This window comes from Giraffa tippelskirchi, chromosome 5 (assembly GCF_054371585.1).
Source record: "Giraffa tippelskirchi isolate mGirTip1 chromosome 5, T2T-mGirTip1v1.2.pri, whole genome shotgun sequence".
Lineage (NCBI taxonomy): Eukaryota > Metazoa > Chordata > Mammalia > Artiodactyla > Giraffidae > Giraffa > Giraffa tippelskirchi.
This window is the reverse complement of record NC_137279.1, coordinates 1,267,952-1,285,281: the sequence shown is the minus strand read 5'-3', so window position 1 is coordinate 1,285,281 and position 17,330 is coordinate 1,267,952. Positions and strand designations below refer to the sequence as shown.

At 53.0% G+C, this 17,330-nt stretch overlaps 1 protein-coding gene across 3 annotated transcripts; it reads left to right on the top strand.

Moving 5' to 3' along the window:
- Positions 1-8,367: 8,367 nt before the first annotated feature.
- LOC145505428 (alpha-1,3-mannosyl-glycoprotein 4-beta-N-acetylglucosaminyltransferase-like protein MGAT4E) lies at positions 8,368-14,991 on the top strand. Of its 3 annotated transcripts, none has more exons than XM_081487468.1 (4): positions 8,368-8,451; positions 11,988-12,105; positions 12,885-13,041; positions 13,760-14,991. In XM_081487468.1, exons 1-4 carry the CDS (start codon positions 8,444-8,446, stop codon positions 14,884-14,886), a joined length of 1,410 nt encoding a protein of 469 aa, XP_081343594.1. In that variant the 5' UTR covers positions 8,368-8,443; the 3' UTR covers positions 14,887-14,991. The 3 variants fall into 3 exon arrangements, with proteins under 3 accessions (XP_081343594.1, XP_081343596.1, XP_081343595.1); XM_081487470.1 differs by having other exon boundaries at positions 11,351-12,105; XM_081487469.1 differs by having other exon boundaries at positions 8,368-8,659; positions 11,351-12,105.
- Positions 14,992-17,330: the final 2,339 nt, after the last annotated feature.

Genomic DNA, 17,330 nt, shown 5'->3' with positions numbered 1-17,330 from the left:
GTGTCCACACCGTAGGCCTGGTCCCGTCGATGTTAGGATTCTTCAATTTAGGCATCCTGGGATAGCCGCTCTTTTCGGCCTAACGAAGGAACAGCTCATGAGTGGCAAACATTTTCAGATGAAACCAGTATTCAGTGACTACCTCCTACTCGGTTGTTGACTTCTATGAGTTGTCATTTTCCTGGTGTCAGATCTGTTATGGGGATTATGGAAGAGACAACATTTAAATCTTCGCCATCTGTGTATTTGTAGCTTCAGTATCATGAATGAGCCACAGTTTTCATGGTTTGGGAAGAGTTACTGATTTCACGTATCAGGTAAAGGATTTGCAATGATGATAGGCAATTAAGATCACAATGATGGCTGGTAAACCTGTGTGTCTGGTGTACGTGTACGAGTTGGTTGACTGTACGTTTCCATAGGAGAATCTTCAAGCGTAGGACACGGTGAAGGGCGTCCCTGTAACCATTCTAGTTAGGGGCGCTGGTTTCCGCTCCTGAGACTTCTGGTTTGAATGCAAATGCTTCTTAAGTTATGCGGGTGATTAGCATGGCTGCGTCCTGAGATGAATGAGCCCAAAGAGGGAATGTTTGCTGTTGTCGGTGTATCAGGGTGGTCAGAACAATGGAAAGGCATCCCTGAGAGGCTGAGGAAGCGCTGCGGGAATAAAGTCATATTTCCTGTTGCAAATGCACTTGTGAAGTGAATTCTTACTCATGTTGAGTTAAGGGTACAGCCTGAGGAGGTGGAAATCAGTGTGGGAAGCCTCCTAGGACAGTGAAGACTGGTCCCACGACCTTCCCGAAAGAGTCAGACACGACTGAGCAACTGAACAACAGCAACCGGAGTGTGCCATCCACAGTGTGGGTCATGGGGGACGACGTCCAGAGGAGCCATCCACAGTGTGGGTCATGGGGGACGACGTCCAGAGGAGCCATCCACAGTGTGGGTCATGGGGGACGACGTCCAGAGGAGCCATCCACAGTGTGGGTCATGGGGGACGACGTCCAGAGGAGCCATCCACAGTGTGGGTCATGGGGGACGACGTCCAGAGGAGCCATCCACAGTGTGGGTCATGGGGGACGACGTCCAGAGGTGCCATCCACAGTGTGGGTCATGGGGGACGACGTCCAGAGGAGCCATCCACAGTGTGGGTCATGGGGGACGACGTCCAGAGGAGCCATCCACAGTGTGGGTCATGGGGGACGACGTCCAGAGGTGCCATCCACAGTGTGGGTCATGGGGGACGACGTCCAGAGGTGCCATCCACAGTGTGGGTCATGGGGGACGACGTCCAGAGGAGCCATCCACAGTGTGGGTCATGGGGGACGACGTCCAGAGGAGCTGGCCGAGACGACTCCTGTCAAGCCACCTACTGTACAAAGGAAAATAAAGCCCGGAGCCCCAAATGTAGTGGGAGCACATGTAACTTTACCTCCACGAGGGACTTCCTGGTGGCGCAGTGGATGAGACTGCCTGCCACTGCAGGGGACGCGGGTTCAGCCCCTGATCTCGGGAGATTCCGCGAGCCGTGAAGCAGCTAACCTGTGCACCACCTCTGAGCCTGTGCTCTGGAGCCCACGCCCTGAAACGGGAGACACCAGCGCAGTGAGAAGTCTGAGGACCAGTCAGAGAGCAGCTCCCGCGAGAGCAGGGGCACGCGGCTACCCCCAGCACGACTCGTTCCATGGATCAGTGTTTTAGAACAATGGGTGATAAAGCATTTTCACTTGTCGATCTTAATTTTAATCACTCAGAGGTGCATTTATTCTTCAGGGTCACCCTAATCAAAACTGACTTTTTAAAAAAAAATTTATTTTATATTGGAGTACAGCCGACTAGCAGTGTAGTGATGGTTTCAGGTGCCCAGCAAAGGGGCTCAGCCACGCATGTCCTCGTATCCGTTCTCCCCAAACTCCTCTCCCATCCAGGCTGACGCAAGAAGAGTCCCCTGTGCTCTGCAGTAGGTCCTTGTTGGGTATCCATTTTAGATACAGCAGCGTGAGTAGAATTTGCCTCTTGAAATTGGCTTCTTGAATGTCTGTGCTCTCTTGAATTCTTTTTCGATGGCCTCCCCTAGGACGTGTCTTGAGGGGAGATAATTTAGAGCCGCACAGGTCTTGTGACTGAAGTGCCCATCAGCCCAGGTTTTAAATGTTGTTACAGTAAATAGCCACAAGATGGCACCATTTCCCACTTTTAATTTAACTTTTGTCTTGGAGCAGAGTTGGTCAGATGTTGTGTTTGTTCCCGGTGCACAGGAACGTGATCCATGTCTACTTAGACACGTATCTTCTCCTTTTCGGGTTCTTCTTCCCATATAGGTTATTACAGTGTGTTCAGTAGAGTTCCCAGTACTATTCAGTAGGACCCTTTGATTCTTTGATATGCATTAGTGTGTATGTTTTAATATCAAACTCTTAATTTATCCCACCCCTCTAACTGTGCAGAAGGACAGATGAATGGATAAAGAACATGAGGTACAGTACATATACAGAATGCAATATCACTCGGCCATCAAAAAAGAGATAATGCCATTTCCAGCCACAGGGAAGAGACTAGAGATGATCATGCTAAGGGAAATAAGTGAAACAGAGAAAGACGAATATCACATGATATCACTTCTCGGTGGAGTCTCAGTTCAGTCCATTTGCTCAGTCATGTCCGACTCTTTGTGACCCCATGGACTGCAGCACGCCAGGCTTCCCTGTCCATCATCAACTCCCGTAGTTTACTCAAACTCATGTCCATCGAGTCAATGATGCCATCCAACCATCTCATCCTCTGTCCTCTCCTTTCCCTCCTGCTCTCAATCTTTCCCAGCATCAGGGTCTTTTCAAATGAGTCAGCTCTTCGCATCAGGTGGCCAAAATAGTGGAGTTTCAGCTTCAACATCAGTCCTTCCAGTGAATATTCAGGACTGATTTCCTTTAGGATGGACTGGTTGGATCTCCTTGCAGTCCACGGGACTCTCAAGAGTCTTCTCCAACACCACAGTTCAAAAGCATCAATTCTTTGGTGCTCAGCTTTCTTTATGGTCCAACTCTCACATCCATACATGACCACTGGAAAAACCATAGCTTTGACTAGACAGACCTTTGTCAGCAAAGTAATGTCTCTGCTTTTTAATATGCTGTCTAGGTTGGTCATAGCTTTTCTTCCAAGGAGCAAGTGTCTTTTAATTTCATGGCTTCAGTTACCATCTGCAGTGACTTTGGAGCCCAAGATGGAGTCTAAACATGGATAAGAATGAACTTTACAAAAGAGAAAGAGCCTCATAGACTTAGAAAAGAAACTTACAGCTACCACAAAGGGAAGGTGGGAAGCCAGGAGAAATTAGCTGGTTCGGATTAACATATGCATACTACTATTTATAAAATAATCAAGGATCTGCTGTATAGCACAAGGAACATCACATAACACTGTAATAATCTATATGGGGAAAGAACCTGAAAAAAGACATATATACATCTAAGTAAATCAAGTTGAGGTAGATCAAAAAGGAAAAACAAAACCCAAGACATTGTACATCACCTATAGACTCCAATTCCAAATATACTGAAAAAAGAAGACCAGAGTGCTGACTGTGTCCCCCACACGCCTTGGTGGCCTGGCCTGGGGTCACAGCCTCGGAGCTTGAGCAAGCTTGGTTCCCAAGGCTTGGAGCTGGAGGCACTGGGGAGGGTGTGCCTGCCCACAAGTGCCTCTGATGGACCTGGAGGGCCTGCTCCCCCCACATGAGCCCACAGTGTCCAGATCCTGGCAGGCCCTCCTGCAGGGAAGCCAAGCTCGGCACCCACACGGTGGTGGGACCTCCGGGCCGGAAGAGCTCTGAGAGCTCCCTGGGCTCCCAGCCTCCAGGGGGTGGGCTTCCCACCTCCAGCCTGTTAGGGTCTCCCCACCTGTGATGCCAGCACCAACCCCACACTGCTGTTGCAGGAAGTGGGATGTGCTGGGGGATAACGGGGCAAGGGGAGGAAGTCTTGAGACACAAGCCTTGGGGTTTCCTTCTGGCACATTCCGCTGGAGCTGAAAAGCAAGGAGTGGGACTTCCCCCCCAGGCCCTGGTGGCCTGAGTAACCAGCTTTGAGCCTGAAGCAGTGCTGCCACCCCGTGGCCGTTTTCCATAACGATGACTTTGACACCAGTTTGCGGTCTAAGCTGCTTAATCGTGTCTGGCTCTTGGCGACCCACGGACCGTAGCCCACCAGGCTCCTCTGTCCACGGGATTCTCCAGCAAGAATAATGGAGTGGGCTGCCGTGCCCTCCTCCAGGGGATCTTCCTGACCTAGGGATCGAGCCCGCATCTTTTACATCTGCTGCCTTGGCAGGTGAGTTCTTTACCACTAGAGCCGCCTGGGAAACTCTGAAACCAGCCTGATGGGCTCTTGATATTCACAAGGGCTGCCGAGCTGGAATGGACTCCTGCCATCCTATGCTCAGAAACGTCCTAGCATAGGTCACACGCTGGTCTTGGGAACTAAATGGACACAGGAGACAAGCATTCACACTTACTTCCCACAGGTCTCATGTGACCCAGGACGCCCTCCTGGGGAAATTAAGACCCAGAGAAGCGGCAAAACCTAAGTGCTTTTCTGTTGGGTTGAACGAAGAGGGGCGATTGTGGAGAAGGAACCGCAGATGTGGGGAGGAGACGGAAGATGAGAATGTTGCTGAACAAAGTCTGTGTGTGCAGACTTCTCCACTCTCTGCCCCGACAGCAACGTCGTCACGCTCCTTCCAGCAGACGGAGGACATCGTCCATGGGGGGTCGGGTGGGGGAGAGGTGTCCTCTCCTGCTTCCAGGAAGAAAGAGGGAAGCTCCGCACACCTGCGGCACCTGCTGTACTGAGGGGCGGGCTGGGGGCTGTTCTGTTTTGCTGATGCTTTTTAAAGCAGCTCAGGGACTTCCCTGGCGGTCCGGTGGTTAAGAATCCACCTTCCGACGCAGGGGACACGGCTTCGATCCCTGGTTGGGGGACTAAGATCCCACAGGCCGCAGGGCAGCTAAGCCCAAGCACCACAACTAGAGTGCCCTGAGCGCCCCCACGCTGACCCCGCGCCCCCACGCTGACCCCGCGCCCCCACGCTGACCCCGCGCCCCCTGGAGCGCGCGCCCTGAGTGCCCCCACGCTGACCCAGAGCCCTCTGGAGCCCGCGCCCCGAGCGCCCCCACGCTGACCCCGCGCCCCCTGGAGCCCGCGCCCCGAGCGCCCCCACGCTGACCCCGCGCCCCCTGGAGCGCGCACCCTGCAACAGGAGACACCTCTGACCCCGAGTCCCCTGGAGCCCGCGCCCCGAGCGCCCCCACGCTGACCCCGCGCCCCCTGGAGCGCGCGCCCCGAGCGCCCCCACGCTGACCCCGAGGCCCTTGGAGCGCGCGCCCTGCGACAGGAGACACCACCGGGTGCAGCCACAGTGTCTGTAGCTCCAGGCAGCATGCTGCCTTCTTTACGCCCAGGTCCTTCGCCTAGGGTCTCGCTTCTGACTGGAGGAGGGCAGCTTCTTCTGACCTAATGAGGCCGAGCCGGCAGGGAAGGCCAGACGGCGGGGGACAGGGGATGGGCCCGTTCTCTTCCCGTGTGTTGGGAAGGTGATTCTGCTCTTGCCAGGAAGGGTCTGATCTCTCCGTGAATCACCCAGCACCATGTCCGCTGAGAGAGGAAGAGCAACATCCCGGAGAGGTTGATGGTAGAAGCCGGGGTCTCCTGAGCAATGGTCTTGGGGGCGGCATGCCACACCCCTGGTCTCTGGACCCCTGTGTCTCTGGCCGGCTTGGGGGCAGGTCATTTTGAACGCACGGTGCTGCCACTGGGCCACTGTGGAGCACTGTGTCCAGCCCACCTGAGCGGTGCTGTTGTGCCCGCATCAGACGGGGGTCACCCAGGGGCGGCACCGTGCCAGAGAAACAGCGCTGAGTCACGGAGCTAAGGCACCTCTGAGACCGAGGCTCTCTGAGCTGGATGTGGTCGGAGACCCGTGGGAGATCTGTTTGCTTCTCTGCTGGGGCTGGGGACGGGGGATTGCCGTTCTCAGCACCGTGAATGTGAACGGAAGACGGCGCCCACCTCGCAACCTCACCCCTGATCGGGGCTGCGCGCGCACCGCAGGCGGCCCAACATGCAGTCAGCTCCCAGCACGCGGTCGGCTCCCAACACGCGGTCGGCTCCCTCCCGGAGGCGCCCCACGCGCCTGTCAGAGGGCGGGCGCGAGCCCCACCCCTTCTTCCTTCGCTGGGGATGGAGTCTCCTGGTCTGGGGCTGTGCCGAGTGGCACCCATGCCAGTGGACCGGACCCTCAGAGAGTGGTGCTCCCTGGGTACCTCAGGCAGGAAAGCAAACTCAGACCCGGAGAGAGTGCCCGTGCCCGTGAAAACGGTCAGCTTGTCACCAGGGAGGTGTCTGGCTGGTCTCCTGCGGAAGGACGCTTGCTGGACATCCAAGAATGACAGGAGCAGAGTCAGCCGTAAGGAGTCATCGTCCACGTGGGGCCCCCTGCGGGCACTCAGCTCACACGTGTGCCATGCTGGCACCACGGGGCCCCCACCGCCCGCCCCCCTTTTCCCCAGTCCCTCCTCCATGACGGGTGTTCCCCGGTGGATGTGAACCTGCCACATCCACACACATCCCCGGTCATCCAACCACGTTCCTCTAGCCCGGACATTGTCCCCACACTGCCAGGCTCTTGACCAGCCAGCCAGGGAGTTCAGTGCTGTTGTGGGTCAGCAAGGATGTAACCCCGACCTGCTCCTATACCAGCTGATGGCCCGGCACGTCCCCCCGGCACGTTCCCTCACCACTGTCTTTTGGAGCCACTGCTGCGTGAGGTCCCAGAGACGTTGCATCTGCATTTCAGTGGGCACACCTACAAATTTAGCCAGCCCAGCATAAGCCATGGCTGCTAATAGATACTACGTGTATACCTATGGGAAGGGTTGAATTTTTTAAACTGACAATAAGGTATTGCTGAAGAGCAACTGGAACTGCCATACAATGCCGGTGGATGTTTAAAATGAGGCACCACTTTAGAAAAAGTTGAGCAGTTTCTTGTCGTCTAAACACATCATATGACACGGTAGTTGCACTCCTGGGTGTTTATCTGAGAGAAATAAAACATATCACACAAAACCTGGAAGGGAAAGTCTTTAGTAGCTTTCTCTGTGATTGCAAAAGGCCGGAAACAGCCCAAACATCCACCAGACTGTGACTGAACAAAGGTGCTGCTGTCCAGCAAACAGCCGAGCATCACTCAGCGGGAAGACGGAGGAGGGACCGAGAGTCTCGAGAACCTGGTGATTCTCAGCAGCACGAATGGGGAAGAGGCAGGCTCAGGAGGAGACAAACAGCGCGGTTCCACTGACGGGACCCTCTGGGGCATGGTCGCCAGGGGCTAGAAGTGAGGCGGAGGGTTGGATCCAAAGGCACACGAGGAGCTTTGGGGGTGATGGTGTCGTGCATGCCGTGGCTTGATTATGGTGGCGACTATGCAACTGGATATGTACGCTGAAAGGTAGGGAACACTACAAGAAAGAAGGTGATTCTACTGTATGTAAATTATGTCTTAATTTACAAAAGGGATAAAACACAATGAGACGCCAACACACCCCTGCTGGAATGGTTCAAACTGAAGGACTGAAGTAGCAAGTGTTGCCAAGCACGCAGCTGGAGGGAATGCATAGTGGTGCAGCCACTCTGGAGAACAGCCTGGCCATTTCTTATGAAGTTAAACCTGCACCTACCACACAAACCAGCCATCACGCTTTTATTTACCCAAAAACTTGCCCGTGAATTTCTAGAGCAGCTTTATTCACTGTAGTCAAACGCTAAAACAACTGAAATGCCCATCAGAAATCATAGAAAGATAAACATAGTACATTCTAGAAAAGGCAAACCATAGTGATAGAAACCGTATCTGCGGTCCTCCAGACCCGGGGGTGGGGTGGGGTGGGGCCAGGGAAGGTGGACATTCACTAAAGGGCACAGAGCGGCTCTCCAGGGACTGCGGTCCATCTCGATGGTGACGCGGCTCCCAACTGTCCACGTTTGCTAAAGCTCAGTGAGCCGTATGGTAAACATGGTTTGTAAGTTATACGTCAACAAAGCTGACTTAGAAACTGAAAAACTAACAAATTATTCTAACAAAACGGTACGGTTAGGCACAAGGTTAGAAAACCATCCCCAAGAAATAGGGATTGTAGAAACCTCTGTGATTTATCACAGAGATGGCACCGCGCCAGGATGTGTGGTCATCCACGCGGGAAAGCCAGCGGGACTGGAACCCTAACACAGGTTCCCATCTGAACACACAGGAGCCCGGCATTGTGACCTCGGAGCTGGGGGGAGGGGACGGCGTGATGTTATGCAAAGTGCAGTAAAAATAGATCAGCAGAAGGACACGGAGTGGAAACAGCTGCAGGCTTACGCCCTTCCTGGATTTTGCTGAGATGCCAAGGTAATTCAGAAGGCAAGGGAAAGCATTTTCCAAAAATGGTCCTGAAACAACTGGGTATCAGTGCAAAGAAATGAACCTCAACCCCTACCTCACACCATACGAAAGTATGAGTTTGAGATGAACACAGACCTAAAGTTAAAAACGAGCACTATATTCTGCATAGTGACGGAAACCATGAACAAATGAGACAGCAGCCCCTGAACAGAAGGTATTTATCTGCGAGATATTTATCTGATACAGGGCTACCATCCAAAATACATAAGGGGTTCATTTAATTCCACAGCAAAAAATAATAATAATAATAACTCAATTAAAAATGGGCAAAAGACCTTTAGAGACATTTCTCAAAAGCAGGCATTGCGAATGGCCAACAGGCACATGAAAAGATTCTCAACATCATTAGTCATCCGGGGTCTCCGGCATTGCAGGCAGATTCTTTACCAGCTGAGCTACCAGGGAAGCCCTCATCAGTCATCAGGGAAATTCAAAGCAAAACCACAATGAGATATCACCTCACTTCTGTTAGAATTGCTTTTACTAAAAGAAAAAAAAATTAAGATAAGCTTTGGCCAGAAACTGGGGGAAAGTGAACACTTGTACTCTGTTAGTGGGAACATAAATTGGTGCAGCCATTATGGGAGTGCCTCAAAAAATTAAAGATAGAACTAACTTATGATTCAGCAGTCCTATTTCTTGGTACTTATATATCCAAAGGAACTGCAATCAGAAACATTCCTGCACTCCCGTGCTCACTGCAGCATTATTTAAGAAAGGAAACACCCTGAATGTCTACTGACAGAGGAACAGATAAAGAAAATGCGGTGTATAAACATTCAAGGAAGAATTACACGGCCTTTAAAAAGGTGGAAATTCTGCCATTTGTGACAACATGGATGAACTTTGAGGACATCATGCTAAGTGAAATAAACCAGACACAGAAAGACAAATATTGCATGATCTCATTTATATGTGGAATCTAAAATAGTGAAACTCGTAGAAGCAAAGAACAGAAATGTTGGTTGCCAGAACCTGGAAGAGGGGGAGAGGTGGGAGGTCTTATCAAAAGAGGCAAAGATGAATAGGCTTTGGGGAGCTAAGGTACAGCAATGTAGCTACAGTCACCAATGCTGTGTTTTATCCATGAAATGTGCTGAAAGAGCAGATCTTAAAGGCCTTCACCGCAGAGGAGAGTAAACAAAAGAAGAGAAGGAAAAAGAGAGGAGGAGGGAAGAGGCAGCCACGTGAGTGACTGTGGCAACTATTTCACTGCGAATCTGTATCAAAGCATCAAGTTGTACACTTAACACATACAATTTTTATTTGTCAGCCATAACTCAATAAAGCTGGAGGGGGAAACCAAAATTGTAAAGCTTCTAGAAAGAATCATAAGAGAATATCTTCGCAACTCTGCAGTATACAATATTTCTTAAACAGGATTTTAAAAAGCACTGACCATAAAAGAAAAAAAAATACATTGAACATCAAAGGAATACACAGCTATTTAAATTTTTTAAGTATTTTTATTTATTTATTTTGGCCGCACCATGAGGCATGTGGGATCTTAGTTCCCAGACCAGGGATCGAACCTGTGCCCCCTGCAGTGGAAGCACAGTCCTAAGCACTGGACCACCAGGGAAGTCCCTACACATAACTTTTTAACGCAAGAAAAAAATTTTTTTCTAGAGATTCTCTAACCATCCTAACTTCAGAACAAAGCTTTTAATGGCTTTTGTTTGCTTACTTTTTTGTTTTTTGATTCCCAGAGGAGAAAAGAGGGGGGAGGGGAACTTGGAAGAAGATTCAGAGAGGGGAAGAGAGGAGGGGAGAAAAGTCTTTAATTCAAAAAGTTTTGTCTTGTTAGAAGACTACAGTTCTTAGGCAGATAGACTTGTCAAAACTATACTGTTGTGGATAAAGAAAACGTGATAGATACAGAGAGACATATACAAAGGAATGCCACTTGGCCATGAAAAGAAGGAAATCCTGCCATTTGTGACCCGGACAGAACTTGAAAGCACTATATTAAAAGAAATAAGTCAGACAGAGAAAGACAAATGTTGTACCATCTCAGTGGTCTGTGCAATCTATAAATAAACAGCAGCCGCAGAAGAGACCAGACCTGTGGCTGCCAGAGGTGGGGGTGGGGGGGGTGTTAGAGGAAGGTGATCAAAAGGTGCAAACTTGCAGGAATCAGTTAAGCGAGTCCTGGCGACGTGACGGACAGCACGGTGGCCGTAGTAAACACTACTGTGGAGTATATTTGAAGGCTGCTGAGAAAGTAAATCTTAAAAATTCTCATCACAATGATATTTTTTCCTTTTTTTCTTTTTGGTATCTATGAAGCCACGAATGTTAATTTACGGTGGTAATCATTTTGCAGTTTATATAAGTAATTATTCTGTACACCTTAAGCTGGGGAGGGAGAGAAGAAAGGACTGAAATACATTCTTAGTAATGAAAAAGGGCAGAGAAAGAGAAGAGAAGGGAACTTCAGAGGCCTGGGTAGTCCTGGGCCCGGGGAAGAACTGAAACTTTGGGACCGATTTGTGATGCCTTAGAGACTCAGTAGGCAGCCTGGGATGGGGGGCAGGATGGGAGCTCTCTGGTCGGGCAAGGGGTTCTTCAATACCCACCCTCGTGCACTGACTCAAACTGACAGTCAACTTCCAGACTCCTGGGCTTGAGACAGAAGCCTGGAAAGCTGGCTTGCAGACTTGACCCTGGCCTCACCCAGAGGCAGATAGCTGTCGCGAGGCTGGGGTGCTGGGCAGCCCCCATTCAAGGTGAACAAGGGTCGTCCAGCAGGGTCCCCCGGGAGGGATGCCCAGGTTCAGCCACCTCGGAAGAGCCCTCTGGGCCCCAGTCCTGCAGCATTAAAGGGTTTTCTCCTTGATCTCAGGGAAATCTCTGCTCTCTGATAAACCCTCAATGCACCTTTTCTATGAGACAACAATCTCCCATGGACACAACACTCTAAACCCGGTCAAGACATCACATGATTAGGAATTTCCAGCCACTTAAGGTTTCCACCCTTCTGACCCGCCGGGGATGGGAGAGACACGTACTAACCGGCTTCCCTCGGTCCCTCTGACCTGACTCAGAACCTCGTAATCTGTCAACCATAATCCCGGGAAGGAGCAGACTCAGGAGGAAGTGAGAGCTGACAGAGGAGCCCCAATCACTGGCCAGTCACACCCGGTGGAGACTCCAGTCGAGTCTAAGGTCTGGGGAAGGCCTCATTGACAGCCAGCCCTGGCTCTCCTCCTCTTGGCAACGCATCCTTCGGGCGGGGTCGCCGCTCCAAGAGTGGATACCGGACAGACGCCGCTCCGGTCTCGGCTGGAAGCCCCGATGGAAGCCCTGATGGAAGGGAGGAAGGCGGGGGCTGGACACGACCAGCCCCCTTGGCCTCGGTCTCCCCGGGGTCTATCAGCAGGGGCAGGGCAGCGGGGCGGAACGGCTCCGGGAGGCTGAAGGAGAGGCAGGGAGGCAGTGGGCGCCGGAGCTCGTGGGTCCAGGCCCGTCTGTCTCTGCAGAGCTGCTCCGGGTCTCCGCTGCCTGTGCAAGAACCTCACGGCCGTCGTGTCCCTGATCCTCCTGGGCTCCTTCCTCCAAGAGAGGCCTGGAGAGCATCTTATGTACAGTTTACTGGTGGTGAGTCCCCGGGGGGAGCTTGGACCACGTGCCGGTCCTTCAGCGGGGAGTTTTCCCAGCGACGCAGACACCCTAACCTCACCGTGCATGCTCTAAGGAGAAAGCTCTGGAAGGATCAGGAGAGGGTCAGAGACAGGACCAGAGCTGAGCCAGCCTTGATACAAAGTTGGGGTGACGGCGAGGAGGAAGGGAGGGCGTTCACGTGAGCAGGGGCTTCCAGGACCCGCCCACCGGGAGGGCCACCCGGGGGCCACATCCCTGAGCCTTGAAGGAACTCCCCAGCAGCAGGCACCGCTGCAGCTGGAGGAGACCGTCCAGCCCGGGCCACGCCCAGTCCTAGAGCCCACGCTGTTCTGGAAGGCCTCAGACCAGCCCGAGCTTAGCATAGGGCGGGTGAAGGAAGGTGCTTCAGAGACGTGTGTGTGGTCAGAACTGGGCTAAACAGAACTGGGCACAGCACCAGACAACAGCCTTCAGCATTGGTTGCAGAGCCCAGCACGGGCTAAGCTGAGTTAGGGGAGCTTTGCCAGCCAGAGGCTGGAGTCGAGTCAGACGCGGGCCAGGTGGGGGCAGGTGATTCTCCACGCTGCATAAGCCAGGCCCTGCCGGTCGGCCTTCTGCACAAACTGGGGGCCCCCACCCCTTTTAGAGAGCCCTGTGTGTGCCCATGATAAGGAGGTACTGCCTGGCCACATCCCAGGCTTGCCTGGCCTGGCCTGAAAGGGGGTTGAGGCTCTAAGGAGAAAGCTCAGGGCTGATGCTTACCTTACTCTGAGCAGGAGGAAAAGAAGAAAATACTGTGGCAACTCAACCAGCAGGAAATCAGCTCTGAAATCAAGAACCGTCTGGAGGCCTTCAAGGACATGCAGAAAACCTCCCTGGGGCTCCAGCGCGCCAAGTACACGCTCCTGGCCGGGGCCCCTCCCCGGGGAAAGAGTGAGTAGGTGCAAGGCGGTGGCCAGACTGGGAGATGGCAGACCAGGGGCACGTGCCAGCTAGGAAAAGGAGGGCGGCTGGGGCGGGGGTTGCAGCTGCTGGCGGGGCGGGAGGGTGCTCTGAGGCTGGGCCGGCCGCGGAGCCTGGGGCGTGCGTCTTTGCTCCATACCTGCCACCGCCCGAAGGGGCAACACGCTAACAAGTACAGAGCAGCCTAGTGAGCCTGCCCCTCAGCGCACCTCACTCAGGACAGGCCCCTCGGGGAGGGGGGCAGGTGGGAGAGCACCCGCGGGGAGGTGAGGAGAGGGCCCGGCCAGACAGGGAGGGGGCAGAGACACGGACCCCTGGGCTCCGCGCTGCCAGGCCCCGCGGGTCTACACAGGTCCCTGAGAGCCTCCAACCCAGGTCTGGCAGACATACAGCCACTGGGATAACCCTGAGGTCAAGGCCAGCAAACATCCTGTTGGACCTGGCAACCTTCTCCATCAGAGGGAGCCTTGTCCTTCAAAGGACATCCCCCCCATCCCCAGCCGCGGCCAGCAGCCTTTCAAAACAGACAGGAGACCAAGCCACGTCCCCATCCTGCCCAGCGGTCAGCTCTCCCTGGGGACGGAAGTGGGCACTCCTCTTGGGCACTGGCCCTTAGGGCAGCCATGGGGGGAGACCTGGGACCTGCCCACCCTCAGGAGGAGCTAACAGCCCCCCAACCCGCCCCCAGAGCTCCTGACGGTGGGTGTCTCCTTGGCACTGCGTCCCCACGAGAGCCGCCTCCTGGACACCCTGCGCTCCCTGTTCCAGGCGTCCTCGGGCCCCGAGCTGGGCTGTGTCGTGGTGCTGGTGTCCCTGTCGGACTCCGACCCTGAACGGCTCAGCCAGACGGTGGCCAACATCTCTGACCTCTTCAGAACCCAGATCGAGGCCCGGCAGCTGCTGGTGGTCCGGGGCCGGCTCGGCGGGCCCCCTCCCCTGGGCATCCTGAGGCCTGAGGTCCCTGCCTCGCCCTGCGAGGCCCTGTACTCGGCGCAGAAGGCCGACCACGCCCTCCTCATGAACTTCGCTGCCAACCTCTCCGAATACTTCCTGATGCTGGACGACCGGGTTCGCTGCATGCCCAAGTTCATTTCCACCATCTACGGGACGCTGTCTGCCTGGAAGGAGCTGCCTTGGGTGACCCTGGAGTTCTCCAGCCTGAGCTTCGCGGGGAAGGTGTTCCGCTCCAGCGACCTCCCCCGCCTGGCCTCCTTCCTCCTCCTCTTCCCCAAGGACACCCCCACGCACTTGCTTCTCTCTGAGTTCCCTATTCTCCTGGCCCAGAGCACGCCGATCCGCTTCGGCTCCTCAGTCTTCTACCACGTGGGCAACCGTTCTGGGCTGGAGAGCGCCTGCTTTCCTGCAGACAATGAAAAGGTCTTTGGCGAGCCTGACAACCCCACGGCCAGCATGCGCACGGACATGATGGCGCTGTCCAGCAACGTCCCGCAGTACGCCTACACGCTGAACGAGGAGGGCTTCGCCACCCTCAGCCCTGTCCGAGGCAACTACCTGACGGTGATGCTGGAGGAGCCCCAGAAGGTCACCCGGATCGAGGTGCTGACGGGCTCCGACAGAGAGAGGAAGTACCAGCTGCAGCGAGGGCACGTGGAGCTGGGCTACGGGCCCCTGGAGGACCTCGGAGGCTGTGCTCGCTACACCCTGCTCGGCCCAGTGGTGGAAGGACGTCTGGACCAGATGGTGTCTTATGAAGAAGACTCCCTGGAGGAGCTGGGCTGCATCCGGCTGCTGGTGCTAGAGGGCCAGGAGTCCTGGCTTCTGATCAGGCAGATCAAAGTCTGGACCGCGGAGTAGGACGAGGAAGAGGAGGGGTAGACGGCACCGCGGGAAACCGGGAGGGGTAGGGCTTGGGGGTGGGATCGGCTCGGCTGGCAAGAAATAAAGCTAGAAATCGGTCAAGGCCTGTTCAGTCTTGAGCTGGGCGACCACGTAATTTGTTCTCCTACCTGGGGCACTGTTGAGAGTGACAGTGAAAGGAAGCAATAGTAAAACTGCACTGGACATAAACCGGGACTGCCCCAGGCAAGCCGAGAGGTGCAGTCACCCCAGCTCTTGATTTTTGTAGGCTGCTGCAGAGAGTAGGTACAGTCCAATGAGGGGCAGCAAGGAGACAACATCCTTCTGGCTTCCGGGGGCCAGAGAGAGGGAGGGAGGCAGGCACCAGGAACTGCCTTGATTGTCATCCACACACAATTATAACTTCCTAAGATCTTTCCAGGAAGGAGCTGTCGCTCCTCCACAGTCATGACAGCACCATGACCATGGAGGGGGCTGACGGTGGCTCACGTCCATACACCTGTCTTGGTCAGTTCAGGCGGTTATATTCCAGGGGTTATAAACAACAGAACTTTACTTCTCACGTTCTAGAGCCTGAGAGTCCAAGGTCAGTGTGCCGACAGGTTCAGTGTCTTGGCAGAGCCCACCTCCTGGTTCACAGCCGCTGTCTTTCTGCTGCACTCTCACACGTGCACCAAGGGGCGCTTCTTTCACAAGGACACTAATCTTATTCGCAAGGACCCCTCCCTCAAGCCCCATTCACCTCCCAACGGCTCCACCTCCCAATGCCATCCCCTTGAGGGTTAGGATCTCAATGTGTGAGTTCTGGGGTCGGAGGAGGGGAACACATATACACTACAGGAAGACCCAAACCTCTAACGTGTCAAGGTTAAGACCTTGCCGGAGGAAAGTCTGCTTAGCTGGGACTCTTCACGTATTCAAGCGTCCAAGAATGGACGCGTCAAGCATTCATGAATCTGCTAGAACTGCGTTTACATACATGCATTTTTCTAAGGAGAGGGCAGTTTACTTTCACCAGAGCATTGAAATGTCCCCTATCTGCCTCATAAAGTTATGAATAGCTGAATCAGCAGCTATAACCTTCTAGAGGAAAGAAACAGTATGTAACTTAGAAATCTTTCTATTCCCATTGAAAAATAAGGAGTCAGAATTACACATTCCTGCCTGTATCTATTCAGGAAATATTTGGGTACAGACTCAAGGTTAGTGTAAATAATATGAACCAAACATGAGTGACACAAACAAAGAACTTAATGCAAAAATCAATAATTAAAATTAAATGCAACATAGGTACCAGTTCTCTTTCATTTGATGAACGAAATTGATGAAGCCCAGTAAAAACATAAATGAAAGGGTTTTGTAAGGTTTTGAGGGGGTTTCGAAATTTTCCCTGAAGTTAACTTTTTAAAAACAGTGTTTAAATATAGCCAGTTGCCTCCCCCGGGATATTTATTCGCCCACCTTCATTAGAAACAGAAACCGCCACGGAAGGCCGTGCGCGCGCTCAGTGACTCAGTCGCGTCCGACTCTTTGCGACTGCGGGCTGCAGCCCGCCAGGCTCTTCTGTCCACGGGACTCTCCAGGCAAGAAGGCTGGAATGGGTTGCCATTTCCTTCTCCAGGGGATCTTCCCTGACCCAAGGATCAAACCTGCATCTCCTGCATTGGCAGGGGGATTCTTTACCAGTGAGCCATACACCTAAAAAAGATTGAAAAATACCATGTTCCTTGCAATATGTGTTGACCAGTAAAATGAACGCAAAGTCTTTGGGTGAATTTCCATTTGAAAGTTTGATAAGGCCTTTTTCAGCTGACAGAAACCTTTTTGCATTAGCCTGACAATTCTTCTTTACCTTGATATCTTGCTATTGCTTTCAATCAGATGCTATATGTATTTTGTTCAACTTTTCAAGTTGTCTGAAATAAGTTTCAAAGTACACGATTGCTATTATAAAAAAAAAACTTTAAAGTATGACTTGAAAAGATCTTCAAGACACAACCATTAAATGAAAATACTCAGGCTTCATTACAATATTTTCAATACAGAATTTATTAATTTATGAAAAAATATCTATACATTTCTATTTAGTGTAATCACAAATAAAGAAACTACCGAAGATTTTGCTACTGGCAGTTTGTCTGACTATGAACCCTTATCTTAGACAGGGCCTCCCTGGTGATCCAGTGGTTAAAAATCAGGGGACACAGGTTTGATCCCTGGTCCGGGAAGATCTCACTGCCTAGGGGCAACTAAGCCCGTGCGCCACAACTACTGAAACCTGTGCTCACAACGAGGGGCGCCGCCGCAATGAGGGGCGCCACCGCAACGAGGGGCGCCACCGCAACGAGAAACGCCACGACCGGAGTAGCCCTGCTCACGGCAGCTGCGGAAAGCCTGAATGCAGCCACAAAGACCCAGCACAGCCAAAAATAAATACATAC

Excerpts from the sequence above, each read along its gene's own strand:
- LOC145505428 (XM_081487468.1), top strand. Across the intron at positions 12,106-12,884 it reads TTATGTACAGTTTACTGGTG|GAGGAAAAGAAGAAAATACT; the intron begins GTGAGTCCCCGG and ends TACTCTGAGCAG. Across the intron at positions 13,042-13,759 it reads GGCCCCTCCCCGGGGAAAGA|AGCTCCTGACGGTGGGTGTC; the intron begins GTGAGTAGGTGC and ends ACCCGCCCCCAG.